The sequence below is a fragment of the Podarcis vaucheri genome (genome assembly GCF_965113315.1).
Source record: "Podarcis vaucheri genome assembly, chromosome: 11".
Taxonomy (NCBI): Eukaryota; Metazoa; Chordata; class Lepidosauria; order Squamata; family Lacertidae; genus Podarcis; species Podarcis vaucheri.
In genome coordinates, this window is record NC_138749.1 from 45,063,490 (window position 1) to 45,079,939 (window position 16,450).

The following is a 16,450-nucleotide window of genomic DNA, read 5'->3' on the forward strand; positions in this document are numbered from 1 at the left end:
ACTATTGTTCTAGCTAAAAAGATTTTTGAAGCATTCCAGAGTCATAGTTCAACACTGATCATTCCAGATCCAACTGCAAGTGGCTACTGAGCTACCATCCATCTATCAAGGTATATAAGATAATTTAATATGGATTCATTAGCCAAAATACTTTCCCGCTCTTTGAAGTGTTCTCCCCCCTGTATGCAGCCCGTACAGGACATTCCAAATTAACGTGGATGAGAGACATCAGCGCATGGATACCAAATCAGGCTGCATCATCACTGCTATGTTTTCCCCATGCCTGCCACTCACTCTCATGCGGCTGGCCCCAATTATAAAGCTTCCACAGGCAACCCTAACACAAATGCGTCTACTTTATTCCGCACACAGAGAAAAGCAGGGATTGTTCACAGCTTCTTAGCATGTGCAGCAAGCACCTTTGGCACACCCCTCATCCTCTCCAATGCGCACCATTGTCTGATCCCACCCACGCCCAGAAATCCCTTAAGAGATCTGAAGAGACCCCTGGTCTGCCTGCAGCAGCTGACAGCTCCTCCTTGGGGCAGAGTCCACCCAGCGGTCAACTGCAGCAAGCATGAGTTTGCACAACGCTCTGGGCGCACGGTACATATAGTGAGAGGTTACACACCCAAGTCCTGCTTATTGTACGTGTCAAAACGAAGAAGAGATGGAGGGGGAGAAGTCACGTCCCACATAGGAGAGAATGAATATATATATATATATGGCAAAACCAGCAGCTGTAAAGCAAATGCTGAAAGAGGGCAGAAGAGGAGGCTGGGCTATCTTTTTGCAGGCAGACCAGGAAGGCTAAGCACTAAAAGGAGAGACAAGGAAGAGATTCGATTGGCAAAATACGACTCCACCTGAGGAGTGGGCTTCTCCCTGTGCATCAAAAGCAGAGAAGCCAGCTCAACTCCGAGGGGCCTAGGACCCTCCAGCCCCACCCCAAATAAAATATTTGATGGGAGCACCTCCCTTCCCCACACCAGGTTGATGGTCATTATTCCCTTTTAAATAGTATGCGCTGTGTCTTGTGATGGATTATGCAGGTCATACCTACCCCCATGTTTTATTCAAGTTGGCACCCCTGATCAAGAAGCTAGGCACACGGGTGTAGCTGGGGTTTATGTTGTGGGGTGGGGGGCAGGATTCATATTAGAACCTAAGTATTTTTTATTTATTCACTTGATTTGGGGGGAGAAGGGCAGCTGTCCCTTGGGGGAGGGCCCTTGCCCATGGCTTTGAGGGAGGCACCTAGGCAGGTAGATCAACTACTCTAAAACCGGAGAAGAGCATTTCCTCCTCAGTCCCTGTAAATCTCCCTCACACACACGCGCGCACACATACATACGTGCCCCCCACCCCGCCCACTCGTCTCCCTCCAAGAACTCCCGCCAGCCTCCCCCCCCCCGTCCCTCCCTCCCTCTCTCAGGGCTACTCACGGCGGGTTCCAGCCGGTCCCCTTCCATCCTGGACACGCCACCGCCCCCGCTGCTCCCGAAGGGTGCCCGGCGCGCGCGTGTGCTCGCTTCTCTCTCTCTCTCTCTCTCTGCTCGCTTCGCTGCCTCTCTCGGGACCGGCGAGGTCCGCCCTCCCCGCTTTGGGGAGCGCGCGGCGGCGCGAGGGAGGAAGACAGAGGAGGAGAGAGAGGGGCGGGCGCGCGCGCGAAGCGGCTACGAGGCGCCCAGCAGCTGCCACCCGACTGCTGCCTACCCCCCCTGAGGAAACTCCGGCGCTGGCCTGGAGGGTGGGGCGCGAGGGGAGGGGGAGGGGCCTGGCGCGGGAGGGGGCGGGGGGGAGCAGGGCGGCGGCGGGGGCAGCCTGGCAACCACGCCCACGACACAATGTGGGAGGGGCGGCACCTGGCACCTTTGTTGGCCACCTCAGCCGGGAGGCGGGTTGCCGGCGGGACTTTACTCCTCGAGAGGGGAAATGAGGCGGGGACGACACGTGTACACGCGTACACACGCCAGGAGCCAAATGTGTGGCGGAAAGGGGAAGCGAGCTGCGCCCCGCCCCGCCTGTCCCCCCTTTCGCAAAAACAAAAAGTGCCAGAATCACGTTCACTCCGGAGAAAAGTTGCTTGTTCGCTCTTTCTTGCTCTCAAGTCGCCAAACGCACGTGCACACGCGACCCGCAGCCAAAGCAAGAGGGCGGCCGGTCTTGCTTCTCCCCGGCCTTGAGTTGCAACAGGGAGGGCTGCTTCTTCACCTGTTGAGTTGACGCCACGTGCCGCTGGGGTGACTGCAGGGGAGCTGAGCTGGGGCACAGAGGGGGCTGGAGCTTTTCAAGCCACATAAACCGCTTTCAGGTTGCTTTGCGATATATAAACGTGATATACATATAAAAGCGATATATAAACTTGAACTGAGCTGCAACCGTTACTACTACAGTAAAGGGAAGCCCGGAATGGTTTAGGGGCCCAGGAGAGTCCAGCCTCTAGGCTTGGAACTTGCAAGGGGGAGGGTGTTGTAGTGTTTGGGCTTTGGGGAAATCGGCGCAGCCCTGAAAGCCCCATGCAAAATGGATGCTTCTGGGCATTGTGAGCCATCGACTTTGCTTGGCTGGAAAGCACCACAAGGGCTCGGTTGCCTTAAGGGCAATGGGGATTGTTCCCCTTCATTCAAGACAATACATCCCAGGTGGCGGGTTATCTTTGCTGTAGTTCCTCTGCAAATGAAGTCAAATTATTTTGGCAAGCCCGTTTTCCAGGCACAAAAGAATGACCATGGAGGCAAAGGTGAAGCTTTTTAAATAACAGTTTGTGCTGTGTCTGCACAAGAGTAATGAGTTGGCTCAAGTGAGTCACACAAACTTAAGATTGATAAGACTGTATTCTCAGCAATGCTTCCCGGAGAATGATCCCTACTGTATCTAGTGACCAGCCTCTAAGTAAACATACATAGTTTTTCAGGGCTACCAACATAAGAGAGCCCAAAAAGAGGAGGATGAGGAGCGAATGGGCTGTACTTGTCTGTTTCTATCACTGTCAGTTCAATTAGATTAATTCTTAAGCTATCATTAACCATTCAGAACAGAGGGAAACAAATTCAGGGAACTCTATCTGAAACTAAGCAGCAGACCTCTCCTTTATCTACATCCAGCAAACTGAATCTCTCCATCAGGAGGAGGAGGAGGAAATACCATCTGTGCTTCCATAGGGTTCAGCTTCTAAAATCACATTGGATAGATTTTTAATTTTTTTTAGACTGAGAGCCATTGTATTTGGCTCACATTTTTGGGAAAGGCTTAATTAAAGCATGTTGAATTAGAGTCTTAACACAAAGCGGACTTGACTACTCATCTTGACTAAGATATTTCTTTATGGAATTCATTGTTTTGATAGCGTTGCATTTTCCTTTGCCAGTTTTCTCTTTTCCTTCAACAACTATTCAGATTGTTCACGCTCCTTGGCAGCGCTGGATCTACAAATTTTGCCTTAAGGAGCAAAGCTCTGCATAGCTGCCCTTCACCGGCTGCCCCTGAAAGAAGCATAGAAGGGGAGGGCTGGAGATGCAGGCTTTCATAAAAGAGGAAGACAAGAAGCTGCAGCAGCAATGACCAGGGCTGCCAGCAGCAGCAGCAGCAAAGTGGGGTGGGCAAAGGCAGAAACTCTTTCTTGCCTTCATTGTTTTCACAGATCAGAACAGGGCAAGACAGTGGGAATCCTGGCAGGACAGATGCTGGGAGGGACAGGTGTCAGGTTGTGGGACACTTTTCTGACCCAGGTGGTAGAAGGGGCAGCTACCTCGTGCATGGCAGACATTAAAAGCTGCATGCCTGGCATCCTGAGCATGGCAGGGGGCAGCCCACCGCTTTTAAGCACCAGCCACCCTCTCACTTCCCCTTTACGTTCCTGCTGCTTCAGCAAGAAAGTGAAGGAGCACTACAGCGTGTGAGAGTGGCACTCCATTGGCCTGCAATACATGCTCAGCGACATTCCAGCTGGGTTCTGCCTATTAGAACAGGATGCTGTTTTTGCTGCCGCCCCCAACCTGCCGCCTGAGGCAAATGCCCCCCCCCTTGCCCCATTCGATCAGGGCCTGCTCCGTGAATTATTTAAGTTTGTAGGGGCACTTGATTCCACCATTGCTTTGCAATTCCCACCCAGACCACAGGACGATGATTTTTTAAAAATACATTGTTTAGGGTCACAAGAGATAGCGTAGTTTTTTTTATATTTTCCACACTGCAACAAAGCACTTCAACTTTCTTATTAACATTTTGTCTGTTTGGCAAACCTCCCTGTCCAGCACTGTGTTTGTTTTGGAAAGTTTACATACATATTGTTACGGAAAATCTGGGTGCGTATCTACCCTGCCACCCAGCCAATCGGACCAAGTCCGTGGATTCTAGCGGAAGAAAAGGAAGCTCAGCCGGACGCAGGAGCAAAATGCGAAGATCCAAGTTTATTGCGCAACAGGTTCAAGGCGAGATTGAACCCCGAGAATGGGGCGACATAAACTTTTAAAAGTTCCCACCAAGTCCCATAACACAGTGCGCGGAACGTCATGAATACATTATGGGAAGGTTGGGTTTCATGGGTTACATCATGAATACATTACACACGTCATGAATATGTCAGAGAAAAGGTGGGGTTAGACTAATTTACATTTGAGGAAAGGGAGGGGGAATATGCAGAGCGAGGGTCATACACAAATATACATTTCATGAGTACCGGTGGCGGTGGGACAATGGGTTACTGATATGCGCTGTCTGCCACCTGGTATTGCCCGGGGGACGGGCTGGGCAGAGCGATCTGACAGGATTAAGGAGTTCCTGTGTACGTGACTTGCCGTCTCGAGGATTATGGAGTCGGCCAACATCATGGAGTCCTGGGGAAACCGAGTCGAATGACACCAAGAGCAAGAAAATTGGAGCTGTGGTTGATTTTATATGAATTTTGAAAGGTTCTGATGACTTTCAGTCCGTCCCGTAGCCTAGATCAAAAGCGGAAGCAGAATGTATCCATTCTTGTAGAAATGGATACATTGTAACAAGGGTTTGACAGTTTTACGAGGTCGGGAGTTTCGGTTCTATTGTTCTCGCCGTGGGGGGCCGTCAGCAGCTCGTCAGGAGGTTAAATGAGGCGTGCAAGAGCTCCCTGAGCTAGCTCCTGCAGGACGAATGCATGGCTGTGATTGGCCAAAGCGCGGCCATAGGAATAAGCGGAGAAGGGAAACACTCGGTCTACTCATTCTAAGTATGGAGCGCAGATAGGCATAGGAAAGGAGTGGGCAAGTACGGGGTATCCCATCCAGTCCCATTACTTTTTTCGTTACTGTTCCCGGTTGTAAGTGGCTGTCGGTTAAGGTGGAATATGTGGCTCCTGTATCTAGTAGGCATTGGTAAGGATGGCCGTCGATTTCGATAGTGCAAACGGGATCCTCAGGTGACAGCGCTAGTATGGGGCAAATGTTTTGGGCAGGAGTGGGATCCCCTTCTAGTTGTCAATAAGTGTCTTGGTCATCCGGTGGTGGCTGATTTGGGGGGTGCAAGGGAGAAGTAGTAGCATTGGTCCAAGGGTTGGGAGGCGGGTTTATGGCTGGCATTTGAATCCGTGGGCCCGGTTGGGGTCGCTGGGTCTGAGGAATTGGATTTGGAGGAGTGTGCGGAGTGTAGGTCGTTGGTTGTTGAATTGTATACCCCTGGGTTAGATTAGGCTGCGAGGGGAATGGAGGACGGTTGGTTCGAGCGGGGAGCGGCTTAGAATCCTGCCCTCCGTAAGGTGGTGTGTTAAGGTAGGGGCAGAATCTTTTTATATGTCCTTCCTCCCCGCAGTAGTAGCATCCGGTAGTCGGTCCCCATTGTCTGTTAGGATTGGGTGGTCCTCCTCCCCGGACCCCCTTGCCTCGGTTGAAGCCTCTACCTCGGTAAGGGTCATGGTTACTATCCATACTTAAAGCTAAAATTTGCTCGATCTCGGGCTTGTTTTCCTTCCTTTTTCTCTCATCTCGGGAGTTGTAGACGGACTTTGCGATGGACAAAATCTCACTAATGCTTTTCCCATCGTATCCAATTTGAAGGTTCAAGGCTTTCCTAATGTCTGGACAGGCTTGATCTTTGAAGAAACCTTTTACTATCACCTCATGTTGGGAATTTTCAGGATCTATTCCCCCCCAAGTCTTAATGGCCGAGACTAATCTGGTGTAATAATCGGACGGGTGCTCATTCGGTCCCTGCATTACTGTCTGGACCTTGGTCCAATTAACGGTGCGTTGTCCGGCCGCCTTTACGCCGTCCAGAATGGCCTTCTTAAATAGATTCAGGTACCAGATTCCGTTTGCGGTATTGTAGTCCCATGAGGGTTCCACACGGAGGCACTGGGCTGATAGAGCCTCCAACCCTTGGGGCCGTCCCCTCTGGTAATCTGGCAATTCTATTGCTTCTCCAGCCTTGGTTAGGATGTCTGCTTTTTCTGCCTCGTTGAAAAGGGCATTTAAAAGGACATGGACATCTGGCCAGGTGGGATTGTGGGTGGAGAAGATGGCACTAATTTGCCGGTGGCATTTGTCAGGGTCGTCCCTCAGGGAGGGCATCTGGTTCGACCAAGTTACAAGGTCGGAGGTATAAAAGGGGTGATGTGTATAAACCATTCGCGGAGGTCCGTCGGGTTGAAGAGGCGGTATCGGCAAAGCTCTTAGAGGCATTTGGACCGCAGTAGAGGTTACGGTTGAGCTCACTTGGTCAGAAGTTCCCGGGGCCTCCGCGCTTTGACCTAGGGGTTCTACTGTGGGCTCCTGTGGTGCTGAGGGGAGAGGCTTCTTTCTAGTTTGGACGGGATCTTCAACGGTATTATGGGGCAGTGGGGTGGGGAAGATTTTGGTCTTAGCTTGGTCTCTTTTAGCCTGTTGTCTCGTAATTACTTTGTTCTCGTTCCCTTGTGCCCCTTCATCCCCCGTCTCCTCGTCACTATTTGAGCTGTCGCTAGGGGCAGGCGGTGTTGGTCTCCTATAGTAAAAGGGGACCAGAGCTTGTTGCACATCGTCATCCGCGAGGTGTCCGTCATATGGGGGGGGCATGGGCTGCCGTCCAGGATTTAGTATAGGCAGTTGATAAGAAGTAGTTCCCTTTGAGGCTTGGAGTAATCCCTTTACGATCTCAAAGGTAGCCCAATATTCCAATTGACGGGGTTTTTCTTCCATTAAATGTTTCTTTAAATGGTTCATACGATCTTCATTAAACGAGCCTCCCGGGGGCCAGCGCAATTCTGGCTTGGAAGAGGCAGTACTGGCGGGCCAGATTTCAGAACAGAGGTCCTCTAACTTTTGTTTTGATAATAGTTTGTGGCCAGGGATTGACTTCCAATACGTAATAACAAATTGGAGAGGGGAGTCAGGGTCTTTCTGAGATCGGGATGGCTTTCCAGAAGCCTTCCTCCCAGAGTGAGCCCGCTCGTGTTTGGAAGTCTGGGTACCCATTTTAACTCACGCGTGTCTAGACAGGAAAGAAGAAAGAAAGAAAGAGGGTCGGTAAGGATTGGTATACCTAGGGAATTGGTATGCCTACTGCGAGGATATATAGTAAAGAGGGGTCTTTAGCTGCTAAGCAACTTCTTTAGTGGGGTTTTTAAGAGCTCTATCTACCTGGTTCCTTATAGTCTATTCCCTTACTTTCCTTTAACCTGGGGTTCCTTTTCCACTCTGCCGGTTCCCGCCCAATTCCTCATGGGCAATCTCTCCTGGCAACCTCCTACCTATCGTCACACTCTCAGGAAAAGGGGCCTTACTGGACGCCCGCGCCGTGCGGTGCCAGGTCGGGTAATCCCTGGATAGAATTCGAATAGGAAATCCCCCTTGCTTTCGGAAGCGGGCTCACGCACGATACACGTGTTACGTGGCACCGACCGGTGCGGCTGGGATTGGTGATAGTAAAGCCAGACCCCTTCCTGCCCCCTCGGTGAGGGCGCTCGGGAAGTTCGGAAAAAGAGCTCCAACCCCTTGCTTTCAACTGGGATGCCCGTTGCGGGGAGTCGGCTATCTTTCAAGTCGGGTCTCTCCGTCTTACTTTCGGGCTCCCAATTGGTGCGGCTGGCTGGAGATTTTAAGGAAAAGAGATAGAGCTCAGAACCCCCCTTTCGGGTTGAGCGGCGGTCCACGGTCTCTCTCACTAACCGGACCAAGAGAAAGGCAAGAAGGAGCGATAGAGAGGAGGGCAGAGAATTCAGTTGCCAGGAGACTTCCACCCCTTTCCCACCAGTGCACTGGATTTTCCTATACTCACGCGTCTTCCCGTCGATCCGATCCCGGGATCGATGAATGAGCCGGCTGGATCCCTTTTGCTCCCCGGCTGAACTCCTGGGGCTTCCGATTACCGCCCGGGAGATGGCCGGAGGTCCAAAAGGGTCTTCTCGGGCAAATTGGCCCGCAGCCGGCTGAAGAATTCGGGGCCTCCGGTCAGCAACCCGGGAGAACCGCCCGCCCCACGTTGGGCGCCAAGCTGTTACGGAAAATCTGGGTGCGTATCTACCCTGCCACCCAGCCAATCGGACCAAGTCCGTGGATTCTAGCGGAAGAAAAGGAAGCTCAGCCGGACGCAGGAGCAAAATGCGAAGATCCAAGTTTATTGCGCAACAGGTTCAAGGCGAGATTGAACCCCGAGAATGGGGCGACATAAACTTTTAAAAGTTCCCACCAAGTCCCATAACACAGTGCGCGGAACGTCATGAATACATTATGGGAAGGTTGGGTTTCATGGGTTACATCATGAATACATTACACACGTCATGAATATGTCAGAGAAAAGGTGGGGTTAGACTAATTTACATTTGAGGAAAGGGAGGGGGAATATGCAGAGCGAGGGTCATACACAAATATACATTTCATGAGTACCGGTGGCGGTGGGACAATGGGTTACTGATATGCGCTGTCTGCCACCTGGTATTGCCCGGGGGACGGGCTGGGCAGAGCGATCTGACAGGATTAAGGAGTTCCTGTGTACGTGACTTGCCGTCTCGAGGATTATGGAGTCGGCCAACATCATGGAGTCCTGGGGAAACCGAGTCGAATGACACCAAGAGCAAGAAAATTGGAGCTGTGGTTGATTTTATATGAATTTTGAAAGGTTCTGATGACTTTCAGTCCGTCCCGTAGCCTAGATCAAAAGCGGAAGCAGAATGTATCCATTCTTGTAGAAATGGATACATTGTAACAAGGGTTTGACAGTTTTACGAGGTCGGGAGTTTCGGTTCTATTGTTCTCGCCGTGGGGGGCCGTCAGCAGCTCGTCAGGAGGTTAAATGAGGCGTGCAAGAGCTCCCTGAGCTAGCTCCTGCAGGACGAATGCATGGCTGTGATTGGCCAAAGCGCGGCCATAGGAATAAGCGGAGAAGGGAAACACTCGGTCTACTCATTCTAAGTATGGAGCGCAGATAGGCATAGGAAAGGATAGGGAATATATATATATTCGAGCTTATTTCGCTCAGGAAAAGGTCTGGGAAACGTGTGGTGCTTGTGCAACGGTGAAGGGGGTTCGAGGGTGGGTGTGCGGTGGTACCCTTGAGGTCATCGCCTCGGACAGCAAAGAAGAAGGGGGGAAATAGGTACCCCCCCCCTCGGTCCGTATCACATATAAAGAGATGAACTAAAAATATTACTGGCTCCAGAGACATGTTCAGTCTCAGAAGAATGAAATTAGTCACCACTGCTTCTAAAAAATGGGGGAGGGGGCTGAAGAGGCTGGGGGGGGGGAGACTTTCCACATTAAGCCTCAAGGTTTTAATCTTTCATATGCAAAAATGAATTAGTTTATGGCTAATTTCAAGAAAAACAAGCAGCCCATTCCCAAAAAATCTGGTGCATATATAGTCTTACTTGTGAACTTGCACAAAGTTTGAGAATGCTAGAGTATTCCAATAGCCAGGGTATTCCAGTGGGATTATTTCATAGCACAGTCGTACCTCGGGTTACATATGCTTCAGGTTGCATACGCTTCAGGTTACAGACTCCGCTAACCCATAAATAGTACCTCAGGTTAAGAACTTTGCTTCAGGATGAGAACAGAAATTGTGCTCCAGCGGCACAGCAGCAGCAGGAGGCCCCATTAGCTAAAGTGGTGCTTCAGGTTAAGAACAGTTTCAGGTTAAGAACGGACCTCCGGAACAAGTTAAGTACTTAACCCGAGGTACCACTGTACATAAGTAGTACCCATAGATACCATACGCCGCCTGTTAGTTTTTGCTGAGCTACCAATAATATTCAAGGTTAACAGCAACAATCAATTGATATAGAATCATTGCTCTGTTGTTAAGGACCATTAAAAACAAGTCTTTCTTAGACTGTAGGGTGGGTGGGTGCACAAAGGCTGCTTGAGACTTAACACAACCAGTATCTATCTATTCACTGACCACAAGGCAACAATAGCTGCTTTTGCATGGACACAGGGACAAAGTAGATTCATTATAAAACTGGCAGATTTCTTGGCGGTCCCTCCCAACTTTTGTTATTGTCATGACTCCTTTGTGAAAAACTGCTTGCTCAGTCCTGTCACTAACAGATCAAAGGGATTAACCTGTTGATATGTTTGTTTGTTTGTTTGTTTTGGATTTAAGGAGCTCAATTATCTTGCTCTACTACTCCGATTAAAACTGCAATGAATTAAAGGTCATTTTACTTTCATAGGTAACAGAAGCATATTTTAAACTGCCTAGGACCAGGGTTATTGTGTAAGTATCTGCTCTTCTTAACTGTTTCAGCAGTAATATAATTTAAATTTCAAAGCTACTTGTAATATAATACCTTGAAAAGTTTGGCAATCCATTATTATCTCAGCAGAAAGACTAAGCACAAACCAAGTAGTTGCAAATTCTTTTCTTGTTCTCAGATGCGCCAGATAGTCAATTATCCTGTTTTGCTCTAGCAGAGTAAAGCATCTACAAAACTTCCCTAAGAACAACAAAGGCAGCATCCTTGGGTTGCATTTTGAGGGAATATTTCTTTCTTTCTTTTTTATAAAATATTTATTAAAAGTTTTAAACAATTCAAACAATACTACAAACTTAAATCAAAAAAGAAGACAGAAAGAAAGCATAAAAAACATACAAAATACAAGTAAAAATATACATAAAAAACACAAAAAAGAAAATAGTTCATTTTCTTAAATATTATTTCCATAACCCTCTTTCATGACTCCCTCACGTCTCCCTTTTCTGTGTTCCTAGTTACAAAATCATGTTCCGCAATACTCCACCTTCTCTCAAAATTTGTTTTAAATTGTACATTTCAACAATTATGTCTCCGAATTTGCCTTTTATTATCAAATATTTAAATATTTAGGTTTGACGGAATATTTCTATTGTCCAGGGGTCTGCAACCCGCGGCTCCGGAGCCGCATGTGGCTCTTTTACACCTTTGCCGCGGCTCCGGGGCGGATACTAGCGAGGGGAGGAGGCGAATTGTGCGCCCCGACACTCCCCACTGTGGCGGGCGCTGTACTGGCTGTGACGTCGCATGGGGGCGGTGCGTGTGTTAGTCACGCACCGTCCCGACGTCACCTTCCTGCCCGCCCGCTACATTGTAAGGGGCATGTACGCTGGTCACTGCATTGAAAGGGGGCATGTACGCTGGTCACTGTTTTGAAGGGGAGTGAAGAACACACACACAAAAAAAAGGTAACTTGTTAATTTAACGTTTATTTCTATGAGGAGGAGTAATTCTGAGGGGTCAAACAAAGAAATAATAAAAAAGTGACAAAAAAGTTATTTTTATAATGACGAGTTTTGCGGCTCCCAGTTTTTTTCCCCTTCAGAAATGGGTCCAAGTGGCTCTTTTTGTCTTAAAGGTTGCAGACCCCTGCTATTGTCTATTGTTTAGTGTCATATTTGAAACCAATTCAGGGTTTTAATCAGCAGGTTGATCTTCCAGTCCACGCCAGGAGACTTCTGACTGTTATGTAGGGATAAATAACACCACTTTTCAGCACAAGACTCCCAGGAAGATGTATACAGTAACTTAAAATAGCAGAACAACTACAGTAGTGCCTTGGTACTCAAACAGCTTGGCTCCTGAACAAATCAGCTCCCGAACGCAGCAAACCTGGAGGTGAGTGTTCCAGTTTGTGAACGTCTTTCGGAAGCCAAACGTCCAATGCAGCTTTCCATGGCTTCCAATTGAGTGCAAGAAGCTCCTGCAGCCAATCGGAAGCTGCGCCTTGGCTTTCGACCGTTTTGCGAATCGAACGGTCTCCTGGAACGGATTAAGTTCAAGAACCAAGGTACCACTGTACAATAACCCCTCCCCCAAAAATAATACAGAATATCACAGCAGCAGCTGTAAAACCAGTGAGATCACTACAATCTCGCAAAAGCTTTAAGAATACAATGAATAGTGCAATCCTACAAATAGAAGCAAGCCCCTCCGAGGTCAATGGGGCTTACTCAGAGGTAAGAATAGATATACAGAATTGCAGGCTAAAGTTCAGCTCCCACCCCCCACCCTGGACACACACATCTAATTTCCATTGGGATTCGACAAAGCAATTCTGATTCAGCAAAGGTCCTGGAGACATACACTGATTGTTCTGTTGTAATGATTACATTAAGAGCAGCTTTTATATCTCTTGGGGGAAGGGAAGGCTGGCGTAGGAAGACACAGGAAACCACAGAATACACACTCCATCCAGGGCAGAAGATGCACAGACAGCACAATCTGCCCATCTTTACTCAAAAGTCTCAGGGCACCAGCCATTTGAGGGGAAAAGGGATTCTTGCGAAGTTCTTGAAGAGAGCTGTATCTATAACTTAATTATTTACAGGAACAATAAGCAAAGGTAGCTGTGTTGGTTCATGAGGGGAAAAATCCAAGATCTACTGTCAGGCAATATATTTATTTGGATATATTATTTTATTATTTTATTTTATTATATATTTGGATATATTATATTGTCACAAAGAGTAAGCAAGAAATTATTTAAAATGCCTTTGATAAATAAACTTTCCATTTTGACATAAGTCTGAAGGGGGGAAATCTCTATCTTGCATCTCTGACTTTCACTCAGGAAGAGATTCTGCATTCATATATTCAGCTGGATTTTGAAATATTAATCTAAATGTCATCAGAGAATTGGGAGTAAACATCATTTCTATTTGCAGCCAGTTTACTATGCTCTTTTGATTATTACCCTTGTTTGTTCAAGAACCTCACAAATTAAGTACACAAGTATTTTAGAATACATCCTTATTTCTCTAATATGAAGTTGCTAAAATAATTTGGAATCAACATTTCACAATACGTCCGCTAAAAATATTTAAATTGATTGCATAATACTGGGGAAGCTGTTATAGCCCAGAAGCCTTAACCAAGCTTCCTGTATTTGAAACAACTTTTTTTCAGCTTCTCTGCTACCGTTGTTTCTGGTTCCTACTGGATAGAGTTAGGCTTGTGCTTAACACATGCCCTAAATAAAATATTTTGTCAAGAGTTTTACTTCCGGAATCATAACCCCATAAGCCCATGCCCGATCTTGATATGGTAAACTTGGAAGCAGCTTCTCTCTCCTGCAGAAGTGGACAGAATTTTCTTGTGGGTGTAAAATCTTAGTTACCTCATAATAATAATAATAATAATAATAATAATAATAAATGAAATATGCTGCATTTTTGCTGGTAACATTATGCAAAACTTTTCTTTTGCTCTCTATGCTGCAAAGTTAAGCACTCTACCCTGAAGTGCACCGGAATATGAGCTGTCATTCCACAAGACAGTGCATATCATATGGTGTGCATTTTAAACTCCTGCTGCAATACAAAGAGCAGCGTTCATTTTAAACAACATTCCAGACAAGCAAACTTTTTTTCCCTGCAAGTATACTTTATGAATAAGCTGAGGAAGTGGTTTCTCCCTTAGCCCTCTTAGCCACAATTCACACTGAAGACTTACATCAAAAAACTAAGGCTTCAAAGCAGCTGCCGATCAGAGACATGTTCTCTCCAACATGAAGCAAGACCTTGCTTGTCTTTTATTTTGGGTCTTAGTTTCTCTACAGCAGGGTTCCCCAAACTTGGGTATCCAGCTGTTTTTGGACTCCAACTCCCATCATCCCTAGCTAGCAGGACCAGTGGTCTGGGACAATGGGCTTGCAGTCCAAAAACAGCTGAAGACCCAAGTTTGGGGACCCCTGCTCTACAGAGTACCACCATCTACCACAATCCCTTGATCCAAAAGCCTAGACTTTTAGACAACGGACAGACAACTCAGAGCGGGACACAGAGACGACAAGATATATAGAGCCAGATTGTAACAGCGCACACAAATATCAAAGAAATTAACGTCAGCAATATCATTATGCTACCTTGAAATGAAATCGCTTTGGTTATTTTAGCTGAGAGCTTCATTCCCATTTAGTTACAGTCTCTCCTGCCTTGCTGCCTCTTTTACATGAATTTGTGCAGTTGAGGCATGTTTAAGAGGATGTTCAAAGGGCTCCCCCCACAACAAACTTCATTTTTAAAAATGTAATTACTAAAGGAGCAATTACCAAACAATTACCAATGGACTTTGTTCATTAAACTGGACAGGGGGAAGTGCTTCAGCCGTTTTTTAGACTGGGATGCAGTGCTGCCATTTTTCACATTCTCACCAGCAGTGGCGTAGGGGGGCAGTTAGGGCCAGAGGAACCAGCTTATGGGGGCAATGGGGGGGGGGAAGCTGACCTCACGATGTCCTTATTCTATGTGCATAAGCATCGCGCCCCCCTCCCTAAGCTGGGCACAAGTTTCCCAGACTTTGGGAAGGAGGCACCAAGCTTTAATACTTTAATTTACCAGGAACATTTAGAGGACTTGCCTAGTCCCCTTAGTCTACTGACCACACACCACTGCACCAAGGCGAGTCCATTCGCTAGGACACCTACGCTTCACTAGAGTCAGCAGAACTAGTGTAGAAGAGGGCACAGAATGCCCTCATAGGACAAACACACCCTTTGGGAATGATGGAGAGCCTCAATGGATGTGGTTGAGCCTTAACAAGAAATGTTTGGTTCAGGGGTGGGCCCTGGAGATGTTTGCTGGATTCTCAAGTTCCATCAGCCCCACCAGTATAGCCAGTGGTCAGGGTTAAAAGGAGTTAATAGGGCCACAGGTTGAGCCCCTTCGCTGGCCAAGCAATAGGAGCAAGAACAGATTCAGGGGCATTGATGCGGGAGCAAAGTATTGGAAGCAACTTCAATTCCCCCAGGTTTTATAGGCTGCTGGTTGCACACTTTATGAAGCAGCGAAGAGAGAAAACCCAAGTTACTATAACAGGTGATATCACACTAGGAGGAGTTTGGTTTTCAGAGTGTGAAGAAGATGCAAACACCCTCAGTTTCCCCCCTGGAGCTCCATTTACAAATCATTTCCTGAAAGATGACAACTTTTCCCTAACATATTCCCTATCTGTTGCCACAGAATGAGAAATTATTTTTAGGAGTGTCACTTAGCAACATGGGACTATTGCTTATGCATACACTGATCCTCATGATAGCCATAATTAACTTCCATTGGGAGTGGTAAGCGTTAACAAAACTTATACACAACTCCTCCGCAGGCTAAGACGAATTTGTAGGCATGAAAATAGCAGAAAATTTAGCCAGCCAGAAAAGTTTTAAATCAACAGCGTTTCTGCTGTGTCCAACACACCCTTTTTACCTCATATTCTGTGGAAATCAAGCTGTGTTCAGGGAAGCGTTAGGACTGATAGGTTTTTGAGCAGAGTCATCTTTATCAACAGAAACTTTGTAAAGGTATTCTTGCTCAATAAATGGTATTGTCTCAAGGGCGCTTCACAAATTGTGCAAAGGGTCATCAACATGCTGCTTGTGAGCATGTATGTGTCCCTTCCAAGCACCCAGAGGGTCACATCCTGCCCTCCTGCTGAAATTACACTTGAAAGAAGCCTTCCGTAGCATACAGAAGCCTTTTCTTCAAGCCTCATTGCAGCACAGAAGGTAATTTGGGGCGGGTGGGTGTTACAGTTGGGATGCGAAAGAGCTGTATCCTGCTTGTTGTGCCCATGACAACCCCTCCGGTTTACAAATGTCGGAGCAACTGAGAAATTTCTGAAACAACAATGGGATTATTAGCTCTGCCCAAGGCATGATGGAGAACAGCAACAAGCAGGAAAAGATAGACATAACATTTTACAAGGACAGGAAGAAATATCACGGACAGAATAACTGCCACACACAGGAAGAACAATGATATCGTCTGAGTTCCTCACTAGTAAAGGTAAAGGGACCCCTGACTGTTAGGTCTAATTGTGGCAGACTCTGGGGTTGCGACGCTCATCTCGCTTTATTGGCCGAGGGAGCCAGCGTACAGCTTCCGGGTCATGTGGCCAGCATGACTAAGCGGCTTCTGGCGAACCAGAGCAGCGCATGGAAACGTCGTTTACCTTCCCGCTGGAGTGGTACCTATTTATCTACTTGCACTTTGACGTGCTTTCGAACTGCTAGGTTGGCAGGAGCAGGGACCG

General features: G+C 47.5%; 1 protein-coding gene and 1 long non-coding RNA gene across 9 annotated transcripts in view; one reads left to right on the plus strand and one right to left on the minus strand.

The window, feature by feature from the left end:
* Nucleotides 1–10,931, plus strand: part of LOC309514508 — a 145,726-nt gene extending 134,795 nt beyond the window's left edge. The window contains exons 2-3 of the long non-coding RNA XR_014212022.1: nucleotides 10,622–10,665; nucleotides 10,824–10,931. This is a non-coding gene — a long non-coding RNA (uncharacterized lncRNA). The remainder of the gene's footprint in view (nucleotides 1–10,621; nucleotides 10,666–10,823) is intronic.
* TRIM36 (tripartite motif containing 36) overlaps nucleotides 1–16,450 on the minus strand; it is a 55,037-nt gene that overhangs the window by 33,330 nt on the left and 5,257 nt on the right. For 3 of the 8 annotated variants that reach the window (XM_082191575.1, XM_082191571.1, XM_082191570.1), the window contains exon 1: nucleotides 1,446–1,739. The exons of 4 other annotated variants lie outside the window; for them this stretch is intronic. In XM_082191575.1, the coding sequence (XP_082047701.1) occupies nucleotides 1,446–1,472 (27 nt within the window). In that variant the 5' untranslated portion in view covers nucleotides 1,473–1,739. Of the gene's footprint in view, nucleotides 1–1,445; nucleotides 1,741–16,450 lie in introns of those variants that run through there. One more of the 8 variants, XM_082191574.1, reaches the window with a different exon arrangement.